Genomic DNA, 24,490 nt, shown 5'->3' with positions numbered 1-24,490 from the left:
ATATATATAAAAGGTCATATGAAAAACCACCACACACTTGCGTGACTAAACTCTATTTTTAGCTTCTGTCAGTCTCCCCAACAACTTTCAAACATGTTGCTCAATTAATCCAAATCTGAAAAGGAGATTGTGTTGCAGTTATCCCTGTTCTTATAATGTACTTAAAGTCAGCAGTCAGGTAAAGAGGAGAACCACAAATCAGTGCACTGGAAGAAGGGTAGGCAGGGCACAACTGGTGTCCAGCACCTTTAGCAGCAGCCAAGCAAGGGCCAAACTGGCATAATTCAGCAGTGGTTCTATGGCTCTGATCCTTAGACTGTAAAGAGTTGAGATACTACAATGAAGAGAATGGCACTGTTTAAGGATGAAACCAGAGATCTGTAGGAAATCAGGCTTCAGTGCCTCTGCTTCTGCTGCAACAGCTTGTTTATAAGCTCAAGACTCTAAAGGGTCTACTCTGTGTGTGGAGCTGCCAGAGTGATTAGGGATAATATGGATAAAAAGAATGGAGTGTCACTGTCTGGAACTTAGAGCCATTCCTCCCAGCCCTTCAGGCACACAATCCTATTTTAGCAGTAATGCTTCATATAACTGAAGTGCAACTGTTGCTTTCAAAAAGGTAAGACTATTACCACAATTATTTAGTATAGCTTATTCAAACAGTTAAAATACATACTCTGCTTGTGGGGCTGATTTATGTGTGTATATGTTTGTTATGTCAAGCTCAGCAGAGCTTCTAAAAAGTTATAAATCACAAATGAATTCACAGCAATGTTACAGTATTACAGTGACAGAACTAATTTAGACAGTTTTAAGGTACTGAATAAATTCAGTTTATTGAAGCATTAGAGAAGACAGTATGACACAAGCACAGCATAACTTCCATGTCTGTTTTGATTTTCACAAGTGTGGCCCATACTTGTTTGCTTTTCAGAATACATCTAACAATGTCCAAGAGTAACCACCTCCAACTCTTGTTTGAATAGGTGTGTAAAAAAACTGTTCTGTTAGCCAGAAGGACTCTCACAGTAATTTGACCTCCTGCTAGCATACAAAAAATAGTGATTAAATGCATTTGATACATATGCTATTAACATTTAGTATTCTTTTGTCTTCCTAGCAGCCTTTAAATTCACAGTGTATTTCCAAAATCTCATAAATTCAACACTTTCCCCCCAGATTTTTTAAAACATGCTATGAGATAAATTTGATGAGGTGCTGAGCACCAAAACATCAGCACTTTGCTGTATTGTCAGCATTAGTTCCTGGCCCACACATTTCAGACTTGACCCTTGGTAGCAAATTATGGGTCAGCACTTTGAAAGGGGAAGTGATGTTCAGCATTGGGCAAACTGATTTATGAAAAAAGCCTTTACTGACCTTCATTAGAATCTATGTCTGCCTTAAGATCCTGCTAATAAAAGAAGCACCAGCACTAGCTGATTGTGTTGTTATAGTCCCTAAGTCGCATATTGCTTTTGAGCTCAAGCGCTTTCCCATCTGCTCTTTGGGACATTTCAGTCTGTATTTGTGTACTATCCAGCACACTGGGGTCCCAATAGCTGTATCTGTTGGGTCAGTCTATTGTGTTATCCTCATTGTCTTTACTATTATTTGGTATCACTGTATTGTGCAGCTTCATAATAGAAAATTCCAAATTACCACAGATCCAGGTGTGTGACATTCTAGAACTACTAAGTGCATTTGTTAAAGGCACAAAGGTTTTAAAATGTCAAGACAGATCTTTCACTAGCACGAGGCTCTTTAATGGAAGTCACAGGCCAGTTTTACTCGTATTTTAGAGTAAGTAAAAAAGCAAATCTATTGTATACACTTTCCTAACTTTAACCCACTTTTGGAATGCCTGGCTCTGTTTTAGTGGAAGTAAGATCTCTCTCTGATTTGCTTTGGCAAATACAAGCAGGTACATTATTCTAGCTCCAAAAGGTTTAAATTACACACAATAAATATTTCAAGCTTTTGCTTTAGGCATAGGCACAGGACATTTACAACCAGGTACATCATATTCTCTAGCAAATAATTTCTAAGAATGTATATTCCAATAAAGTAGTTGTCACATATTTTATGTTCTGTGCACAGCAATCTTGACAAATTCATTTTGTCACCAATTACTCATGCCTGGGATTAACAAGAAAAGAAAATAGCACTAAGTTTGAACATTTGTCTTCATTACTCAAGGCAGTTCAGTTTCTTTCTCCTGTGATGATCAAATCACATACGGTACAGAGGGTGTCCGAGCAATAGGTACACCCTTAATGAATAAACAGCTCCATTGGAAATCATGGAAATGAGGTGGTTGTGTTCTGCCTCTCTGTTTGCTTTCATACAACAGCAGTAAAATATTTGGTTGAGCATGCTGGAGTTCTTACATTCAGAGCAGCTCAGAGGTGCTTGGCACAGACAGGTGAGGTAGGGCAAGGGTATGCTTCAAAATGAATAGTCATGCTGGATATGACGGCAATGCCATTAGTGAGAAGCCAGAAGGGATAGGCTTTCTCACATGGAAGGTAAGGGCTTCTATACAAGGAAGGAAGAGATGCCAACAGCAGCTGTAATGCCTCGGAGAGATGATACAAGTGGGAAGTGCAGAGCTGGCTCAATAAATTTTTTTTAACTCCTGGCTAGCCCACTGACCTACATAAAAGTGCCTACAGCATTCTTTAGTGGTACAAGCAATTAGTTGAAAGAAATACCTGCAACTTAAATACTCCTGTTAATATGATTGAAAAGGAGGCAAATCCACTAATGAACAATGAGACCCTTGAAGTCGGGTTCCCATCCCTTACCTCTTTGTCCCATTGTCAGTTACAGAATTCTCAGAGAGGACACAGGGTTTATGGACAAAGCAGAAATTGAGGATTTGTTTGATCTGAGATGTCATTATAGAAGTGCTTAGTAATTCTCTGCTGCCATTCTGTTCCAAAACTGCAGTGTAATCATTTGGCACCTTTACCCTTCTTACTGCTCTTTGTGTATAACTGGCTGTAATACAAGAAAAAAAATCAATAGGGCATACCAAGGAAAATGATGCATTATTTAGAGAACAGCAAATTATGCTCTATAGGGAAGAAGAAATGGCAGATTATATTATCTCTTTTTATTGTTAAGCTGCACTCTTAGAAGATTAGGGTGTAGTCTGTGGTGCATCCATCAAGAGTTTAGACAAACCAAGTGATTTAAAATACAGTTCACATCTGACTGGGAAATATTTTCAACTGTACTAAGAATACTTTATCAGATCAGATAAGATCTAATCACCAGATTTAAACATGCCTAAATGACTGGGTCTTACATATTAGTTTCTGATTCACTAGAACTTCTACGACTGAACTTAGTTAAGATTTTATTTGAACTATGGTATATTATCAAATGAAGCATTTTCTTTCTTGTTGCAACTGTCCATTTAAATATTCTGTAAAAACGAAAACACTTTACAAGATAGAACAAGAATATTTTAAATCAAAGCTGAGCACTGTGACAGTAATAGTCTTCTTGATAAGATGCAAAATACACACATGATTTATCTGTCATCACTATATTTCATACTTTAATACATTATACTTCAGGCTTTGCTATGTCAAAAAATTTCCAATGACAAAGTTTAACAGACCAGAAGAAAAACAACCATTTAGATGCATGAATAGAAACGCTAACACTCTAGATTACAAGTTAGGGTAAAAATTAAGACCATGACCTGTGACACAGGTAACTGAGGTAATTGCTAAGCTTCAGCACACCTATTTTTTTAATAGGTTTCAGGCCTATTCCAACCACACAGAAACCTGAAAGACATATCAGTGCTTTTGGTAAAGAGACACAAACTACAGAAGGTACTTTATTTTGGTTATCTCCCTGGGATAGCTGAATAAAAATAATTTCATCATTAATGGATGTAATGGAGCAAAACTTACATGTCCAGAGACATTCAGTTAAGGCAGTAATTGGTGATACTGTTCTTCGAAGAATGATCCAAAATGTGTCTAGGTAACAGTGGACTAAAATACTGCTTTCATTATCTTTATTTAGAAATTAAGAGTCAGACATGGATAAATACATATTTTCACTAACAGGAAGGAAATAAGAGGGCTCTACAGCCAGAAAGAGAGGTACAAACTAGTTTCATGCAGACTGTTTATATGATAAGGCAGTGAAAGCTTTTCTGATGTTGGCAACAAATGCAGAAAAATTGTTAGTTTCTCTCAGTTTGAGCTGTAACTCTGCAATACAATCCAGAGGAGGAGTACAGGAAGTCACTAAAATGACACAAATTTGCAAAAGATTAAACTACTATTAAAAAAAAAAAAAAAAAAATCAGTATTAGTGTTTTTCCATGCTTCTCAAATACTAATGTAGCTTGTTATCTTTTCATGTCTTAGCTTCCACCTGTGTTATTTTTGAATAGCCTCATTTTCTTTCAGCAAAGAGAAAGCCTCAAAGAACATAACAGGTTTTTTGATTTCCTGACCTCCCAATCAGTGCTGTGCTCTACCTCAGCTGTTACAGCAATTCCCAGGAACCCACAGCCTTCTCAAAAACCCAAACACATCCCTAAACTGTTTTGTTGCTCTGCAGGCAGGCAGACTGTAAACTGATGTAGCCCAGCATGTGACAGACTTTTAACTTCAACAGTTTAAATCTGAATTAGTAAAAACAGAAATCTGTTCAGTTCCTACCTAGAGGCATGGCACAGCCCCAGTAGCATCTGTCTAGAAGCTATCCAGCACTCGAATTCCATAACTGAAGTAAGATCCATATAGCAAAACCAGCTTTAAGATTCAAAAGGCTGTGCCCTTACAGAAGGGAAATGCTAGATTTCAAGTTTTATTCTTTCACCTATGTCACCCTTTTTCTACCCTCTAGGCTTCTGGAAGACGTTGAAATATGCCTGTCAGCATACACACCCACTGTAGCACAAAAAAACTATAAAATGAAGCATCCTTATAATTACATTAACATAATTAAAGAAACGTTACCATTGCAAGATTTTTCATTCAGAAATTGGAAGATAAAAGATTACAACTAAACTGCACTTTACTCCTCTCCTCCTTTTTTTCAAATAGAGGCATCAGATTCAGTCCTCTTATTTAAGTGTTGAAAATTCACATACCTTCATAGTCCCCTTGGTCATTTATGGAAAGAGTAAACATGTATGGCTTGTCAGGATCTTTGTGGTCAATGTGTCTGAATATAAACTGTAATTGCTCGTCTAAAATAAACACAAACAGAACTAATTAACACCATTAACCTCCGCCACAGAGTCACAATGATGACTAAAAATCACAATACAAAGTTAGTTTAATATTCTTAGAATGCTGACAAATGAAGCAACCCTGGTGGTCTCTTTGCAAGACAAATGCATTTTAACATATTTTGCCATTTCAGAGACAATTGTAGTAGCTGGGCTAAGCCAACTGATCAGGTGTGTAAGCTCGTGTGTTCTCACTGCACAATCCAATGTGAACCACATTGTATCAGTGCACGCAGAAACTACGGAAATTACAGAAACCTACCGTGAATTCTACGCATCTCCAATCCAAGACGCTCTTTAAACAATGCTTTAATCTTGCTCACTCGTTCCACTTTCTCCTTGGCGGCTTCCTTTTTAGAAGATTTTACTAGAATTTTAAAATTCATCATAAGTATCAAAGGCAAAACAAGCACATAAAAAAACCCATTTAGAACGGCAAAAAAGCCATAAAGAGCAAGTGTTGAAAACAATCCTTCCTTCAATTAAGAAAATTTACTCATTATCCTTTTCTTACTTACTTTCCATTTTCTTCATCAACTCTTCTTTAAGCTCTTGGATGCTGTCAGTCAAGTTTTTCTGCTGCTCTTCTTCTTCATTTAGCTTCGATTTTATTTCTGTCAACTGCTCTTCTTTTTCTGCTACATATTTGCTCTGCTGGACAATCTCTGAAAGGAGGCAAGAAAATATGAATATAAACAGTTGATTAAGTATGTTCCTGATATTTAAAACTTAAGTAGTTTGAAATAATTTATGTGAATAGAACACAGTGGAATGCATGCTACCTTAGCTGCAGAGAGAAATCAGCTTAACTATACCAAGAGCATCATATGAAAGCTTAAAGTGAAAGTTAATCCTAAGAGAAACTACAAACTATGGAGCTGCTCTGATATTTTAATCAGATGAAATTTGTTTCTGGTGCCAGCACCGTATACATCTTCAAAGCCTGAAGATGGTGGCTCCTGCCCACAAATAATGACAGAAAGCCAAGAATGGAAACGCTGACTGATATGAGAGTTGCAGTAATTTTTACCTGATATTCTGAAGTTTACAAAATTCAAAGTTAACCCTAGACTGATGAGCTGACAATATTCTCTTACTAATACGGAAAAGGCATAAATAAGCTCACAATATGTAGCTTTACTAAGCAATTTAATTTACTTTTCCTACTGCCGTCAGAAAATTCTGACACTTCATTGTTTTAAATACTTAAGCTCTATGCAGAGAACTTTTGCCAGACTTTTATATTTTTGCATCATCAGTGAAGTTTTTCAACACACTGCTTTTGACTTGAAATTTACATTGTAACCAACCAAATATGTTTGGTTTTAATTCTATCTTCATTCTGATGTTATTACTTAAATTTTTAAATGTGAAGTTAAACATACTATTCAGCTGTATTAAGCTAATTTTATAAAGGTTTGACACAATAAATAAAACACCATACTGTACCATTGTTATACTCCTGAATTTTGTCAATCATCAAGTCCTCTTCTTTCAGCTTCTTTGACCATTTCTCTGTAAGGCAAAGTTAATTCAGTTATCTGAAGGATTTTTATGATAACCTGCAAAAAGTAGAGTTAATAGGAGCATACAGCCTTTTTACCTGAAAGAGCTTCTATAGTCTCCTTGCACAGATCTCTCAGTGCTGAAGTCTGATTGATCTGTTCAGTGCTATAACTGATTTTAAACTGGATCCAAAACTCTTTCATATCTCTTTCAAAGAGTGTTATTTCATCTTCTGTCTGTGCACTACTCATAGTGCCGCACCAAACCTGTAAGCAAACAGATGCAGCGTCAGGACACAGGAGGCAATGGCAGCAGGTCTAACTCACAGGACAAACGCTCAGGGCTGGTTTTACCGCCCCGCGTTGTTGTTCAAACCTCTTCGCGCAAGCTACTTTTGTTGTTACCATTGGCTCAGTGGGAGCCGCGTTTCCCCTTGCAACTCTCCCAGCGCTCGGCTACTGCGCCAGGGGAGGCACCGACGGCCGCTGCCGGGGCGCTGCCGGGGCACCGCCGCCCCCTCACCGCCCCCTCACCTCCCGCCGCCCCGGGAGCCGCCCCCGCGCTGCGCCCCGGGCCCGAGCCCGCACCCACCGCGTCCGACCCGCGCAGCTTCCCGCCACCAACGGCCGCTCCCGCCCGCCCCGCAGCAAGCGCGCCGCTGATTGGCTGAGCCCTACCCCGGGGGCCGCCGGGCCGTTGCTGCGGTAACGAGCGCGAGGCGCGGCCGCGGTGAGGGGCGTGGCCGCCATGATGGGGCGGGGCGGGCGGGGCCGATGCCGTGAGGGAGCGGCAGCCGTGAGTCCCGCCCCTTCCCCTCGGAGATGCTTGTTTGGTGTTGAAATGCTTTCTCCGGGGCTGCTGGTGGGGTGGCTGTGGGGCTGCCTGCAGGGCCAGTGTAGGCAAACAGCCTGCTCCGTGCTGAATCGAACAGCCCGGCTCACTTACGCTTCTCTGAAGGCACAGCTTGTTTCCAGTGTCTGGTTTACTCACGGAACACGCTTGCGGTAACCGGTCTTAAATTTTGTGAGGTTCCGAATTGCCTTTTAAGTCGTCCAGCCTGAATTCTTTCAAGAGTGTGGATGAAGCTCGTTCTTACAGGAGACTGCCCTGCAGGGGTAATTTCAGTCCTTTTTAGTGTGAACAAATCCACCATACAGTAGCTGTGCCTGGACCCAGTCAAACATTTGCCATAAACCTCTGTCATAGTGAGTTTGCTCTTTATGACAGTGTGGCTGTTTTTTCTCCTGTTGCTTATATTCCCTTCTAGCTCTTGATAAGTACTAGTTTGTGATCCAAGGTAGCAGCCTTCAGTTTATTATGAATGCTACTTTTAATATTTTTGTTACCATAACTAAAGAATTGCTCCTAATTTTAGTTTATTGCCAGTGCTATTTAGTTAATCCCAGAATACCATATATTTAGCATGGCTCCAAGGATTGCTGTCTAAAAGTATTAATTACTAGCTTCCACCCACTGGATGCATAGTAAAGGCTGAGCTGAGACCACCAACTACTAGTTGCATTACTCTTTTACAAACTTCTTGTATAAACACTTCTACCCCACTGTATTCCCGTCGTCTTTGACTTGGACATGCTGTTCTCCAGATTTCAGTTTCCTCAGCATTGTTCCTAAAGCTAATAGACCCCTGTTTCTTACCTGCCTCACTCTTAAATGTACTGAAGTTGTGCTGGTCCAAGGATGATAACCTAGCCATGTATGAATTTGGACATTATGGACCTATACCTTATGGCTTTTTTTATTTAGGAGCATTTCTCTCCTAGCCAAGTGCATGCTGTTAGTATAAAGTTTTAGTGTTGCCCCTCACATCATTAGCCTTTATTATTTGAGCTTGAAACTTTCTGAATATACAAACTTCCCAGCTCCTGAAGTTTAGTAAATACAAGTTAAACTAATCTAAACAAGTCCTGTTTTCTAATCCATAAACTTTTGGTGGGTTCTACAGCTTGGTCTCTTCCGAATCCTTTTGTTATCACAGATAATGGGTTCACCCCACAGTAGCTGGCACTAGCTCAAAAATGTTAGATATCTTTTTTTCGTCAGTGAAGTTTTTCTAGATTTCATTAGTCCTATTCCTTTGTTTTACACTTTCACCCACCAAAGGCTAAATATAGCCTGTGACATTTACTGGCAGAATCCGTACCTTAATTGATCTCTTTTCTGATTGATTTAGAGGTTTTGAGAGACATAAACTATACTGTAACTTATCTTCAACCATTCCCGCTACTGTCCACCATCATTTTTCCAAGCGTGTGTTTCAGGGAAGCGCGGTGATTTTTGGCAAGTCTTCTGTTCAAACTGATGGCTCTTGCCAGCTACAAACAGGAATGTGGCCTCATGACCTAAATCAGTGCAGGTCAGATGCTTCTTCAGTCCTCTACTAGGTCTGATTCAAGAGACTCCATAGACAGAAATGCTGGCAGCCACCCCACCGTAACTTTAGTCCAGACACTTGTTCTGAAATGTTTTTTCTAAATGTCTGTCGTAGCAAGCCACAGAGTAGTCATGGATGGAAAAAAGTTTCAGCAGTGATTTACCCTATTTTTAGCACTATGACCTTGAATGGAGACAATTAATTTTGCTAGGTACCCCTTTTCTGCATTTTTCAGCTCTTCATGGGTGTCGTTTTAACCCCAGGTTACTTGGTTAAACTCAAGGTTCAAAGGGACACAGTAGCAGCAGGGTGACAGTTCCCTGCAGGCAAACTGAAGGGCAGAATGTTGCCAACAAAAATCTGTTGCTTTCTTTTATTGCTAACAGAAAGTCCATCCTGGGCTGTTCCAGTGTGGATTAAGAGGCAGCTGAAAAGTCTAGCTCAGGGTTGGAAAGCTACTGCAGCTTAGGAGGACATTCTAAAGGAACACAAAATTGAAGAGCTGGTGCTAATAAACAGACTCAGCTACTTCTTGTGGCAGGCTTCTGACTGCCTGGGCCATGGTTGGCATAGGGCAAGTTTTAAGAATTAGAGCAGGGTAGTTTCAGGGATTAGAGAATGACAGTAAGACAGGGATCTTATTGGAAACGGAACTAAAAAAATGTGTCGGAGATTGTTGCCCTAGTGGGTTCAGTTTCATTTCTTCCTGCAGTTCATGGAACTTGAAGGAATTTTATCCTCTCTAGGTTGCTTCTAATTTCTAAAAGGTAGCTCTTCATACTTAAAATAAGTAAAATTCCTTAGATGTGTCTTTTTCATGGGCATGCCAGAATTGTATTCCCTGCATTGTTTGTATCATTTATACTGCTTTACATACAAACACAAACTAATGTAAACAAGTATTAAGCTCTGGCAGTTACTGTTACAGTGCACAGATTAGTTTTGTTGGTTTAATGTGCTTGCATAGTTAATTTTATAGCAAAGTCTAATGACTATACTAACTAGGAAAGATCAGATTAAGGTGGCAGAATGAAGAGAAGGAGACTGGATCATGTCAGCTATTGCTAAACCTCTACTGGTCAGTCCAACCCTAAAAAAGCCTGGGTCCAATGAGGAATACACGAGGGCATGGGATAAGAAAGAAAATAAAAAGAAAGAGAGAGAAAAAGAGAGAGAGCAAGCTTCTTGAAATATTCTTCTCTTCCTAATTCAAAAATTAAGGTGTATCTTCTCAGTGTTCCACTTTGAAAATATTCACACCTGAGAAAATACCTGTCAGCTGTTGTGTACAGAGTCTGCTGGTGAACTTAGTAAATTGCTTGTTAATCCTTGTAGTTGGTCCAGTGCCAATGGAAATACTGGTGTGGAAATTAATGTTATTGTTTGATTAACTAAGCATAATGTACCAGAAAGTTAGGCCCAGTACATAGGCCTCCATTAACAGTGTTTCAAAAAATGTTTGCTTTGATGGCTTTTCCCTCCCTTGCAAACATTTGCTTAACAACATCTGTTGACTGTTATGTAATATTTGCTCTAACATGTAGATGCAAGGGAGCTGTAAATGTTTTATCCTTCCTTCAGTGGATCATCAGCATGACTCTTCTTTTTACATTTTATGTGTGTGTGCATACACACACACACATATGTAAAGTCTCTGATTTTGTATGTCTTGGAAAACATAATAAATCAAGAAATTATCAATAAATTAAAAACTATATGAACATATAGCATTTGACAGGTTTTTTGCTTTGAACTAAGAACTGCTTTGATTATGTGAAGGCCAAACCTTGGCTCTCCAATGTCAAAACAAGAGAAAGTTTTGATTTAAAAACGTAATTGCCTACACTTTCTGACCATTTTGTATAGACCACTACTTTTCCTTGAAATTCCAGTACTAAAATACGGCAAATAGTTTTATTTTATTTATTATCTCGCATGACTTTGAAGTGCTAAGTGCATTACAGAAGCATTTTGTCATGCTTTGCATAGAGAAGGAGTGAGGGAAGCTCTATTGAGGAAGTATTTCTCCTTTGTCAAACAAGTTATTAAATATAGTACTTCAAGATATGTTTCACCATCTTTGCTAGTTATTATAGCTTGGAAAGTCTTCAGTGTCTCAGACTTTTGTTGGTTGTGTAATATGACAGGCAGGAGAAGAGACTACTAGCATGTCAGTTATTGACTTCCTCTTGGATGGAGCAGGATCATGAGAGGTTCCAGGCACAGTGAAAACTGCCTCTCCCACAGAAATATGCTTACATGTTCCAAAACCTCCATGGTGTCTGTTTTGTAGATTGTGGGTTTGTTGAGGTTTTTTAAACATCTTTTATAAACATGACTCCTCTGCTATTTCTAAGGGGAGGATGTAGGAGCTTCTCAAACACTCAGAAAGAGTGTAGGAGAAAAGGAAAGCCTTTTTGCTTACTGTTAGTCTTTATGTCTTAAGGTGCTTATCTTTCTATCTAAGCATAAGAATCAGCAAAAAACTCCTGACAATTAGTATCAGGAGATCTTCAGCGTTTATACTAAAAGAGGTTACTTTACTGAAACGTTGCCAAGATCTATCTCCAAACATTATATTTACAAAGTTTCTGGAGAACCAAAGTGTGATGGGTTCTGTCTGAAGGAGAGTTCAGCCTGAGCAGATGCATCACTGTCCCAGTGCATAGATAATATGGGTGGGTGGGTTTGAATTTATAAATAAAACAAACATGCAAAAAGTTATTGCAGTGGTTCTGCACATCCTGCTTCAGAGGCAATTTTTCGGATACCATTGGGTAACAGTGGTGCCATTAAAGAGGGACTGTAAAATGATCTATTTTATTACTTGGTAGACTCTCTTGAGGACATTAAATTGTATCTTGATGGAAACTTACGTACTGTAAAATATTTTTTCCTAATAGAACGATAGTTATTTAGACTTAACCTCATTATAGTTGTTGCTCTTTTAACCAAGTACTAGAAGTAAGATGTCTGTTATTCAGACACCAACTGACATGTTTGCACTCATGTTTGAAGCTAACTATTCTTGCTAAACTAGATTGAAAAACAGACTTAGATTTTCCACATTTTTGTATAGTAAATCCAGACATGTCTAAACGAGTGATTTTTTATTGTTGTTATTGTAAGTCTTACTTAAGTTTAAAGGCGAGATACTTTTGCAGTAAAAAAATGTTGCAAAAGAACATTTTCTTTAGCAATAAAGTATAAAGAGTTATTAGAGAGAGATTTTTTAACAAGTATGGTCTTTTATATGACAGTTGCCTTGCTGCACACTCTGAAAAACAATAAGGTACACAGCTTAGCAAGAAACAAACCTCCTCAAATACTTTCAGCTAAATAGATAGGAAGTATTTTTTGTTGAAATATCCTGAAATTTTGCATTTGGAAGGATTTCCCTTGAAATCAGATAACACCAGTTGAAGTGAATAATTCAGTCAATATATAGAAAAATATTGTAGTTATTCCAAAACAGTGCATAGAAACTTTAAGCTTTTCTATATGGCTTAATGCAATTGGTAGCAATAAACATATAGGATTTAAATCTGCTAAAAAATTCCTGAAACCAGACTATTAATAGCTAGAGTAAATGGGAGTAATTAAAGTAAATGTGAGATTGTCAGGAAGAGAAATCTTCTACATCCATTTAATTGTCATGCCTTATTTGTTGAATTTATTTAATGTTTCCATGTGACTTCCCTGACCACAGATCATAAAGCCCTCTTAAGCCATTAAGCCCCTCTTCAGCAAAAAGAGTTAAGTAGTTCATATCTTTGTCTCCACAGCTTGTGCAGTATAGCTTGAAGTGCATGGAAAGAGTATTAGGGAAGTGTGCAGTACATATATAGAGCTGCTTTTGTCTTCTGACTCACAGTGTTTCAGATACACAGATAATAATTTGATAGAGGATGTGAATACATCAGAATATTAGAGCCTGATAAATAGCTTGAAGTTTTCTTCTTGCTGCTCTAATAATATCAGAAGTTGGTATCATCAAGCTTTTAGTATCCATTTAATCGCTTGTAGAAAAAGTTCTTTTCATGAAGCCACCTTAAATGAACATAATCTTCTATGCTACAGTTATTAGTACTAATATTGGCAAATCTGATATGCTAATACATTATCTGCTATGATCTTTTAAACTCCTGCTGTGTGGCAGAATCTGTTTTCTCTTGGCTGTTTGCTCTGGAGAACTGCTGTGCTTCACTTGGGAATAGTTCAGGGAAATACTCCTGATTATCTCTTCCCAACCTTGCTGTGGTGTGTAAAGCAGGTCTCATTTCTGTCAGGCTGGGCAGCAAGAAGTGGGGGCTGCAGCTCCTTCTGGCAGAGGGACGTAGGACTGGCGTCATGTAAGCAATGCACAAGAATGGCGGTACCGAGAGATGACTCAGAGACTGAGCATCATCTGCATTGTGCCCTGGATTAACAGGCCTCTTGTAGGAAGAAAACAATTGCTTTTCAGTATTTTAAGAATATTGTTGCTTTAAAAATAAATCTAGAGCTCAGCAGCATTGTTGATGCATGGATGCTGGTTGTATTTTCCTGACCGAAAAAATGTGTTGTGCAAAGTATTAGTTGCAGCATGGTAGCCAAGTTCTATGTCAAAGTGAAATGTACAGCAGTGACAGTTCTGTAAAGATCAGTAATTTGTGTATTCTTTCTATCCTTTATACAGGCAGCACTTAATGAAGTACACACATTACTAATGTCCATCCTGCAGAGAAATGAACTGTGAAAAAACTTAAGTAAACAGGTTCCAACTGTTCATACAAAGGATTGCACAAGTCACACATTGTGTTTCCACAAAACTTTCCCCACAATTTGCTGCTGCTCAGCATGTATTTCACTTAGCTTCCTACAATTAAAATCTGCAAACAAAAAAGCTTTCCAGTGCTAACAGACTCATGTGCTTTCCCAGAGACTTGGAGCCACGTGTTTCGGGAATGGCTGGGTACACCACGCCAATATAATATAAAGGCAACGTCAATCACCTTCTCTCACTTTTTAATAGATCCCCTCCATGATTCTTATTCTCCGTCACTAGAAACTTAAGATTAAAAGAACTTTACTATATTTCAAGTACAGTTTAATCCACTAAGATGGATCTCCTTCATAGCAATGGCGTGCTTATCATTCAGCATTTACAGAGGGACTACAGGGCTTACCAGGATTTCCTTAATTTTATGTCACATGTTGGCGATCCCCGGAATATATTTTCAGTTTATTTTCCTCTTTGGTTTCAGCTCAACCAAGTGGTTGGTACTAAAATGATATGGGTGGCAGTCATTGGTGATTGGTTCAACCTCATATTTAAATGGTAAGAAGTCGGATTTGTTTTAAAATTTGTTATTTTTAATAACAGTTTCTGTATGTACCTCAAGTTTAGAAAACTTTCTGTGAATAATCTACTAGTAGGCTTTCCCCGGTAATTAAAAAATAGGAATTCACAATGAAGATATTTAAGATATGTTTGAAATGGCATTATGGTAAGAAGAACCTGTAGAACTATTATAGAGTAGCTTTGGAAATATACCTCTTCATATTCTTGTAAGATTATTTATGATGCTTTGCTGAGGCCTTCTTATGTAAAAATCTTTTCATTGAATTTCTGCTTCATTTTATTTTATTTTTTGTCAGGATTTTGTTTGGCCATCGCCCATACTGGTGGGTGCAAGAAACAATGATTTATCCTAATCAGTCAAGCCCATGCCTTGAACAGTTTCCTATAACATGTGAAACTGGACCAGGTAAGAAATGTTGGAGATTACCTTGGTACATTTAATAGGGATAGTGGCTTCAAGGGGGAGAGAATGTTACTTATGATGGTCTTATATGATACACAAATCTCAGAGCTCATGCATAAAATAGCACAAAAAACCATGTAGAGGAAAAGGAAGAAATACAATAGCTAGGTATTTGCTGTTATGACAAGAATTTTTACTTCATTGCCTTTAAAAGATGCAGGGGAGGGGGATTTGCTTTAAAAATAATTACTACCAGAATGAGCTGGCATATTGGAAAGAAATTTTCACAAAACTTGTGAAATACATTGTTTAATGTGTTCCAAGACTGAGCATGGGGCTTTTGAGTTTGGGGGCTTGTTCACTGTCAGCAGAAATGTTCAAACCCCAAAAACTGAGTAGGTAGTTCAGTGTAAATAACAATAGTCTCAGTAATCGATTAACATAATGTAACACAAGTGGAAAAGGGAACCCCCTATTCCCAGAACCAGAAACTGGCACTGAATGTGTGTGTGGGAGTATGTGTACAAATATATGGGGAAGAATTATTTTTGAAATGGTACCTTTTCAATGTATTTTGACTTTCTATGTCTCATTATCTTCTCTGTGGAACTCAAATGCAACACTGCTGAAGTTAAATGAACTTGTAAAACCCTAATATGTGAAATAAGATGAACTTGCTTTGAGCTAACTGAATTTAGTTTAATGCATTGTGCAATAAAATACTGACTGTGGAAATGATGAGCTTTGCATCTTGTCAATGCCACTGAAAGCTTTTAAGCAGTTTGCATAGCTATATTTTGTTAACAATATCCTGCATTACATCCCGTTGTAATTGCGAACAAGAAGCTTAAGCCCTTGTATGAGGCAGGGTTTAATAATGCCTGGTCTGTATGTGACCTGCAGTCTCTTTCAAGTTAATTCATTTGGTACCTAACGCAAAGTGTTAAAGTCCTTCAGATCTTATCAAAAGCCTTCAGAACGGAGCCCATTCAGTGCTGTGTAGATCCAAGCCCTGGCTCAGGAGACAATGTGTTTCATTTTGATTCATTGAACCAGAAAGCGTTTCTTCTTGTTACTGTCTTTCTGAAAGGTCATTCCTATTTCTGTCCAGTGGGTAAAACTGCCATATTGATTCCTTCTTTGCACTTAAAATGACCACGTTTTCTCCCACCTCCAGACTTACCCTGGACCATTAACACTGTCACTGACCTGTTTCTCATTAGCAAGAGGAGGTGCAGTCAGTGCAGCTGTTAAGCATTGTGTGAGCTTACGTGGTCCTTCACGTGCCTTTTAGATAGCAATTTATATTAAAAGATTAGAGAAGCAGCCACAGACATGAGGAAAGCAGATCCAAATACTGCTAGGATAGCCTGAACCCCAAACTCTGTGTCTCAGCAAAAGGGAAAGCAGAGGGAACTGTTCATATGACTACAGTTTAGTCAAACAGCTTAGGACCTGAATTCGGTTAGTACTGCTGGAATTAACTGAACTGCAGCCATTTTTTTTCTGGTATTTTTAAGGCTTTAACAACATAAACCTTAATGTGGAATTTATGCTGTTTCTAGTAGGTAATTTACTGGTGAGCTATGAAATATTATTCCTAGATGACGTTTTCCTAGATGACAACAAAGAGAAGCTTTTCCAATGCTGACATACAACATTACTGTTTCCTTCAGTGACATTTGTTCTGTTTTGAGGTTTAGGAGTGCACATCTGTTAGGAAATTAACAAGAGCTGGTAGAGTGACTCTAAATGTACTGCCAAGCAGAATAGCAAAAAATGAATCCAGGGAGTCAGAAATCGTTGTGCTTGTCCTGCCTAGACATTTTGCTTTGCTACTTCACTGAAATATTCTTTTACTCTACACACTACCAGATAGTGCTGGATCATAACACATTCTTGAGCCAAAATTATTTCTTCTGACAATGAAATAATGCTGTCACTTCTCTTTTGTCTCCACAGAAAGCCAAGATGTAAAGGCCCAGGATTTACAGATTCCAATGACCTAATTTTCTTTTTCTCCATTTTGATTCATTGAATGTAAATCTGGTGAACAGTGGAAAGGAAGTGACAGAGTAATTTTAGGAATCACTTCCCTTGCATCACGCCAGCATACCTTGTTTTTTTGATGATTTTCACAGTTGTAGGAACTTCTCTGTGGTTTCATATTGCTTCCAGTAAAATTAAAGTTTTATTTTTTTAAATTAAAACAAATTACACATGTATTATTGTAACCTGGACTAAAAAGAAGTCACTGTTGTTCTCTATGAGAGAGTGTTCCCTGTTACAGACTACTGTGGGTACAGCAATTAGAGCATCATTTCATGTGCCAGTTTCACTGACAATCTGTTTTTAATCCAGTTGATATTGTACAGCACCTTAAAATTTATGAAATTAATCAAAGTAAAGCATAAAGACACAGTTTTTCTGTGCTTCAGACACATTTCTAAATTTGTAACGAGACTACCCAAAATGGTAATTACCTGGATTGTAATATTGCTAATGAGACACAGCTCACAATCGTTAACACCATGGTAATTGCAGAAGCAGATAAAAGGCAGTTTGGAAGTGCTATCTAAAGTTATACTGTTACTTTGCTGTAGAATGTTACAAAGAGCTAAATCTCTGTTGCTCCCCTTAATTATGGGGATGCTCATTCAAAACTTTTCTCATGTGATACTCATATATAACTTCTACATTCCATGCTACAGCTCTAAGACACCCCTAGGTGCCTTTTTTTATTTTTAAGTCCAAGTAATGGGAAAATATTATGTTTTCCAATCAAGATTCCACCTCACACCAATATAAGATTATTAAGCTGTTACCTTTTGATTTCAAACAAGTATGGACTCTCTGTGGATGAACCTTCTTAAAAATTCATATGGCAAAAATTAACTTTTGAGAAGCAGTTGACATTCTTTCAGCCTTTGTTAGCCATTTCCTTTCTAAATTATTAGGTGCCTGAGTAAATGCCAGTAGACATTTTCTGTATGACAAATGTCACAGTCATCATCCTTAAGTTGAATATTTTCTTCTTGTTTTTACTAGGAAGCCCATCTGGACATGCCATGGGATCATCTTGCGTCTGGTATGTAATGGTCACAGCAGCACTTAGCTACACAGTTAGATGGAAAGATAAATCAGCTGTTACCCTTCACAGGTCAGTGTCTTTCCATGATTCCAACTCATTATATTCAGATATTTCTTTATATTTGTGCTATGTTTTTAATGGACTTAATTTAAACAAATATTCACAGTCTGTTCTATCGTAAAAAAAAAAACCAGAAACCCTTTATTATGGTCTACTTCAGATGAAGAAAAAGTATATTAAGAGGATTTATCTGTTTGTATAGGCTGGTATTTATCAACTTACAGGCCTTGCATACAGTATCTTGGAAGCAGTTCTATTAAAAGTTGTGTCAAATCTTCAGTGCTGGAAATTTTTAATTCTATTAATTGTCATTATGTATTGGGTTTTTTTGGTTAGTAAATAAATGTTTTTCTTTGATGGTCATCCTTCTTAGCCCCTTTTAAAACAAGTGCACATAATGTTGGCGAAATTCACTGTAATGTGTTGCTCAGCTCTGTGGGAAAGTCCTGCAATTGCTCTGGTGGCTGTTCTTTCCAAGGCTGACAAGGTTGTTCCCACAACCTGAATTTTGTCATGAAATAATTGAACTTTTGCATATAGGTATGACTTCATAATGAGAAATATGTTTAAGGTACTAGTGCTAATTTAACCTGCCACTGATGACTTTCATCGCTTAAACCACGGAGGTGTCTTGGACCTGAAACTTCTGAGGTCTGTTCCTGTAACCACTCTTGATGTTTTAGTACTAACTGCTAGTTTTTTATCATCTGATTCCAAACTGTGCTCCTTAGTAAACCTCTGCCTGGGTAAAAGTATGAGCCTTACATGATGAGGCTTGGGGTAAGTAAGCAGATGAAATAGCTTGTCTTAATTTTTAAGTATCTTCCTTTTCCCTCTTAGACTAACATGGTCATTCCTCTGGAGTATTTTTTGGATTATCCAGATCAGTGTGTGCATCTCAAGAGTATTCATAGCAACACATTTCCCTCATCAAGTTGTTCTTGGAGTATTTGCTGGTAATACTGCTATTTTTTCTTTTCTTTTTAACCCATATGCAAATTTTTTTTTTTTAATTGAGGGAAGAGATTTTTAGTAGTTCTACTCATCTTGCAGCCCCAGTGGTGCTCTCGGCTCTCTGGAAAATCAGGGATTTGATAATAGTCTAAAGGTAAAATTTGTGAGGTAGAATGTACCTGCTGCCTGTGTAATTCAAACAGCAAAGGGAGTGAGCACTTGTCCACCTGCCAGCTGATGCTGACTGTATTGTGTCCACACTGCCTCAGAATAGCTCTGACTGCTTTGTACTGGCTGCATCCAATCTTTAACTGTGCTGCCTGTGTGGAAGAGATAAGAGAGGAAGTTGCTCCTACGTGGCTCTGACCTTTCCTCTGAGGAGGAAGCTATTTGGGTCACTTCAAATGGTGTCCAGGTGCAAACTAGCATGTGTGCAGTGTGGGCAAACACAGAGACCTGGGGACAATAAAGAAAAATTAAATAGCAGGACAAACTCCCCTGGGTAATTTAAGGTGCTAAAGCACATTTTTCAGAGTTACTTAAGCATATTTCAAATTGGTATTCAGAGAGTCCAAACTATGAGCAGTATCTCTAGTATCGATCTGATTTTAAGGAAGGTGACCAGTGCACTGAGCAGGGGCTTCCTGCTCATGTTCTCTTTCATGGGTGCAGTGCAGCCTGGGCAGCCCTGGCTAACAGCTTTCCCTCTTCACAACCAGGATAAAATGAGTACAAGAGAAGATAAGTGTGTTCTGTGTCTTTTCCTTCAACACTCAAAGCCTGTGTGGGAACTGGTGTTGAATTCTGCATTGCTGGAGCCAGTCTTTGAGTGAGGGACTCTTTTGGAAAAGGAATGTTCCAGTTTACATCTAATATTTGATAGGTTGTCATCTGGGAGATGCAGTCAGGCCTTAAGGTATGCCTCATATCAAAACCATGTAGTGCTTGGTATTTAATTTTTTTTTCCAAAGTGGCAGTTTTGAGTGGGAGGAAAGGTCTTGTAATGTACTGCAGAAGTGTTAAATTGTGTGTGTATATGTATATATATACACACATAGGTATTTATTACATATGTATATTCTTCTGTCTTCAAAAGTCAAATTCTACAGGGATGCTGTAGAAAATGCTGCTTCCAAGTACAAGTGTGTTGTTCCCTGTAACACTGAGTTTCTAATCCACAGGCATTCTTGTGGCAGAAGCATTTGAGCATACCCCTGCTATTCAGACTGCAAGCTTGAGAATGTACATCAAGACAAACTTGTTTCTTTTCATCTTTGCCCTTGGCTTTTATCTATCCCTCAAGCTTCTTGATATTGACTTGCTATGGTCTGTTCCAAAGGCCAAGAAGTGGTGTGCCAACCCAGACTGGATAAACATTGACACAACTCCATTTGCTGGATTGGTGAGGAACTTAGGTGCACTCTTTGGTTTAGGTCTTGGAATTAATTCTGAAATGTTCATCACAAGCTGCAAAGGTAAAAATAGCTGCAAGATAAGTTTCCGCATATTGTGTATAGCTGCTTCTTTAGCTACGCTGCAGCTGTATAATTTTGTTAAGATACCTACTCATACTGAGTATTTGTTCTACATTCTCTCTTTTTGTAAGAGCGCAGCTATGCCTCTGACTGTAGTTGCCTTGGTTCCATACTGTGTCCACTTGTTAATGAGGACAACTGAAAAGAAACTTAATTAGGTAAAGTTTCAAAATGGTTAGCGATGTGGGGATGGATGTGAACTGTTTAAGAACCCTCTGCAAAGGCATTTTTGCTTACTCATTTTAACCAAGGGGATGCCACTGCATCTTTGATGTACTCCTGGTAAGTAACCAGTACATCCAAAATCAGTACACTCAAGAATGACTTTGGCAGCTCAGAAGTATTAGTCGCTGATTTTGTTCCTAGAAATATTGCAAGCACACTGCAGTATGGTTAGAAATGGCCCAATACTCTGGGTCATAACAAAGTTTTAAAGTATAATCAACCAGCTTTATTTAGCTATATGGTGGTCTTTTATTTCTGTCCATCTCTAGCTAGATGATGCTTCAAGCATGACTTGTACATAGTAATACTCGATATTTCATTTTTTTATATATAGATACTGTGTGTTAAACTGCTACATAATGGTGTGACAGTATCGCACCACCTACGACTGTACAGCTGTACCCAGGCACTGTGAAAAAGGCCAGCATAGTTATAAACAAGGTTTCAGATTTAACTTATTGAGCTTCCTGAGCAAACCAGCTTCTGATTAAGTCAGATAAGAAAAAAAAGTTTATTTCCATTAGACTCTGTAGGATATATTTTTGCATTACTGTGTGGTTTTTGTCATTTTTACTTTTTGAAAGTGGTCACATGAATCATGAGTGATACAGATCACACCTACGATAGAGAAAATGCATAAATATGGTATAAAAATCTTTGGGTTCTGTACATCTACACAGAGCAACAAATGAAAAAAGTTGTCAATAATGAAATTATCTCAGTATATGACCTCAAGAATTTGTTCATGCTCCTGTATTGCAAAGGTAATTCTCTGCTAATTCTCTCAGATCAACAGTCACAAGCCTGAATCACTGTTAGCAGTTGTGTAAATCTTGAAAATATGGTTGCAGACTGTCACTTCAAGTTTATATTCTTGTCAGCTTTGTTTAACTGAGCACATAAGTAACTAATATGTTGAATATATATATTATATTTTACTATATAAAATGGATGTTCTAAATAGGCAAACAGGGGGGTACTTTCCATTTTTATTCATTATTTGGCGTCTATTGTTGTATATTCCCTTTCAGTGCATAATCTTTAAGCAATGTTTTGCTGATACCATCCTGTAATACTTAATACACAAGCTATATGTATACATAGACTTAGTATGCAAGGCTATAATATGGGTGGAATGAGGGCTGCATATGTACGATCTGAAAGCAATAAGGCTTAAAAGATGCAAACATGATATTGCTTCTAGACTTCCAAATAGGTAGGAGATAATTGAAATGGAAAGAATCTTATTTAATTGGGTAAACAAGGTGAATAGTTTGGTGTTGGCCTTTGGGAATGAACAAGACACAAATTAAAGAAGCAAATCTGAAACAGGCATCCTTAGTTAAGAGCCTAGTAAGACTACCTTGACTTAAGAAAATTAAACATCTGCTTTTAACAGTCTGAGGACTGTTCTGCTGTGTGCATCTCCTGATATCTTCTGTAATGGTTCTCTGAACTTTTTTTCCCCACAGCAGCTGACCTGAAACCAGTCTTTTCTATAATTGTGAGTCCTTAAGCAAAATTACTAAACTAATGGGACTAGACACAAATCATGAAGAACAAAGACAGCTATGACAAACACACATTTCAGCTGTGTTCACGTTGCTGTGTGCTTTGTTATTCCCTACCAGTGAGATGAACTACAGAGGCATTGCAGAACAGTAGCAGGTTGGTTGAGCTGTTGTTCTGTTCCTGGTTCCTCCTAGCCAGGAGTAGGGGATTCTTCGTGCGCAGCTGTCCAAGGTTCTCTGCAAGCAGCATTTGGATTTAGTGGTAATTTTAAGCTGGGAGTTATGGGTACATATCACATTTCTAGGCTTCTAATCACATGAGAGTCTCTGTTTCCCAGCACTGAGAAAGAATCTTGGTGCCTCTGTTAGGGTAGGCACAACCATAATGTAGAATGAGAGTTGGCATTTCTGCAGTATTCTTCTAAGCTCTGTACAGACATGTAGGAAGACATGGGCTCTCACTCATTTTCTTGGAGTGTTCTATTAATTCACTCTGTAATTTCAGTGCTTCAGGGAAAAGGACACAGAACAGCTTCCTGTCTGAACCATCTCTTATTTTTTCTGCAACTATGATAACATTACTAAAAATAGATTGGTGGGAAATCTGAATAAATCTAGTGTAATTTCACGAGTAACTTCAGAAATTAACTGACTGCTAATGCAATGGCCATAAGACACCTTTTGAGCAGCCAACTGTATTGTGGTATAGACTTTTGTGCAACTGATTGAAGAATCTCAAATGAGGGTTCCCAAACTTGCAAAGAGAGTCTTTTCCAGAGTGGTGGGATAAAGTGTCAAGATATAATCTTGATATTTTGATAGAATTAGAATTGAAAATCAGGAAGCAGGCATTTAGTTGGTGCAGTGAAATAAACCTGCATGTCTCTTAGGCTTTAGTAAATTTATTGCAGTTGAAAATTACAGTTCAAACCTTATTTAAATAGACTGTGTGACCTTACTGAGAGCTCAAATCGTTAAACATATAAGCTGTAATTTCACCAGGCCTTTGCAGCCCTTTATATTGTTAATATTTGGAACAGATACAGCACATACACACTTACAGGATGAGCTAATTAGCCTCATTTGGGCCACAAACCTTTTTGAATTAAGGTTTTCCTATGTAATAAAGAGGGTGGAAAGTGTGTGACAGATCCCCTTGCTCCCACTAGTAGGATCCTAGGAGAAATTTAATCTTTTATTCTTGACTTAGATATGTCCAAATAATTCTTGACTTAGAGATGCCTGTAATAGCACTGGGATAATGCTATTCCAAAAGTACTTCCATCTCTGTGCAGAAAGATTCTCATGACCCAGGAGTTATATGAAGTGAAGGTGTCCCTTGTTCCTCGTACAAACTAGCTGACAAGTTGTCTTTACATTCAGTTCACAACACTCTTGCTACTCTGCAGCTTTCCTTTTTATCCTCCCGATTCCCTGTTTAGCTTTCTTGGTGGAAGGACTCTGGGCACAGACACACCGTTTCTACCCAGAGCAGTCCAGTTGAAGCAGGGGCTGTATTTGCAGAGCAGTTACTTAGGTGCTATCCCAAAACACTGTCGTGGCTATATCTATCCAGAGGAGTAGGGTGGTTGGAAAATGCAGCTGCCATAGACCATACAGAGAAGCATACAGCAGGAGACATCAAATGACACCATCTACTGGCAAGACAAACAACTCAGGTCTGGCTTGAAAGATGTAAGCAAATGCCTTTGGAATGGTTCGGGATTACTGTCACCAAGCCCCAGGGCTGGGACATTTTACCTGTGAGGCAGCTGCAGCAGCAAGACCAGCCCAGCTCTGTACTGAGCATTCCATCAAGGCTTGTTGCTCATGCCCAGATGTACCATGCACAGGTACCAAAGGTCTATAATCAAGCACTTGTCAACAGCACGTAGGAATAAAGAGGCAGGAGGTGGCACCCATGAATGTGCAACTGTGTACATGGTAAGTGCATTCTGTTGGAGCAGCACACTTCCCAACACTTAGCTCTCGGTATTTCCTAGCTGCCTGAAAACAGGATGGTGCTAAACTGAGGAGCAGTAGCACTATCACCCAGCTTGGGCTGTGGCCCTGTGCTCCTGCAGGGAGACAGCAGGCTCCTGTGCTGGCAGGGGCAAATGTCCTTGAGTTGGCCTTCTCAGCAGCTCCATCCTGAACAGCAAACCCTTGTCACAGACATGATCCAATTACACAGAAATAC

At 38.5% G+C, this 24,490-nt stretch overlaps 2 protein-coding genes across 3 annotated transcripts; one reads left to right on the top strand and one right to left on the bottom strand.

Annotated features, from left to right (window-relative positions):
* Positions 1-809: 809 nt before the first annotated feature.
* Positions 810-7,426, bottom strand: SPC25 (SPC25 component of NDC80 kinetochore complex). Of its 2 annotated transcripts, XM_048308830.1 has the most exons (7): positions 7,367-7,426; positions 6,873-7,041; positions 6,719-6,784; positions 5,788-5,934; positions 5,532-5,636; positions 5,129-5,227; positions 810-3,003 (listed from the first exon to the last, which is right to left on the bottom strand). In XM_048308830.1, exons 2-7 carry the CDS (start codon positions 7,024-7,026, stop codon positions 2,804-2,806), a joined length of 771 nt encoding a protein of 256 aa, XP_048164787.1. In that variant the 5' UTR covers positions 7,027-7,041; positions 7,367-7,426; the 3' UTR covers positions 810-2,803. The 2 variants fall into 2 exon arrangements, with proteins under 2 accessions (XP_048164787.1, XP_048164788.1); XM_048308831.1 differs by lacking the exons at positions 810-3,003; positions 7,367-7,426 and adding an exon at positions 3,115-4,274.
* A 6,231-nt stretch (positions 7,427-13,657) lies between these two features.
* G6PC2 (glucose-6-phosphatase catalytic subunit 2) lies at positions 13,658-24,456 on the top strand. Its single transcript, XM_048308964.1, has 5 exons — positions 13,658-14,487; positions 14,808-14,917; positions 17,963-18,074; positions 18,906-19,021; positions 20,201-24,456. Exons 1-5 carry the CDS (start codon positions 14,270-14,272, stop codon positions 20,710-20,712), a joined length of 1,068 nt encoding a protein of 355 aa, XP_048164921.1. The 5' UTR covers positions 13,658-14,269; the 3' UTR covers positions 20,713-24,456.
* Positions 24,457-24,490: the final 34 nt, after the last annotated feature.

Source organism: Corvus hawaiiensis, chromosome 7, assembly GCF_020740725.1.
Source record: "Corvus hawaiiensis isolate bCorHaw1 chromosome 7, bCorHaw1.pri.cur, whole genome shotgun sequence".
NCBI lineage: Eukaryota > Metazoa > Chordata > Aves > Passeriformes > Corvidae > Corvus > Corvus hawaiiensis.
The sequence above is the reverse complement of the archived record's forward strand: the minus strand, read 5'-3'. Positions and strand labels throughout refer to the sequence as shown.

What these genes read in the sequence shown, in the direction of transcription:
- SPC25 (XM_048308830.1), bottom strand. Translation starts at nt 7,026, where the DNA reads ATGAGTAGTGCACAGACAGAAGATGAAATAACACTCTTTGAAAGAGAT. An exon ending in GACTATAGAAGCTCTTTCAG is followed by an intron (nt 6,785 to 6,872) that starts GTAAAAAGGCTG and finishes TTTGCCTTACAG; the next exon opens with AGAAATGGTCAAAGAAGCTG. An exon ending in GGAGATGCGTAGAATTCACG is followed by an intron (nt 5,228 to 5,531) that starts GTAGGTTTCTGT and finishes TGTTTATTTTAG; the next exon opens with ACGAGCAATTACAGTTTATA.
- G6PC2 (XM_048308964.1), top strand. Translation starts at nt 14,270, where the DNA reads ATGGATCTCCTTCATAGCAATGGCGTGCTTATCATTCAGCATTTACAG. An exon ending in AACATGTGAAACTGGACCAG is followed by an intron (nt 14,918 to 17,962) that starts GTAAGAAATGTT and finishes TGTTTTTACTAG; the next exon opens with GAAGCCCATCTGGACATGCC. An exon ending in TGTTCTTGGAGTATTTGCTG is followed by an intron (nt 19,022 to 20,200) that starts GTAATACTGCTA and finishes TCTAATCCACAG; the next exon opens with GCATTCTTGTGGCAGAAGCA.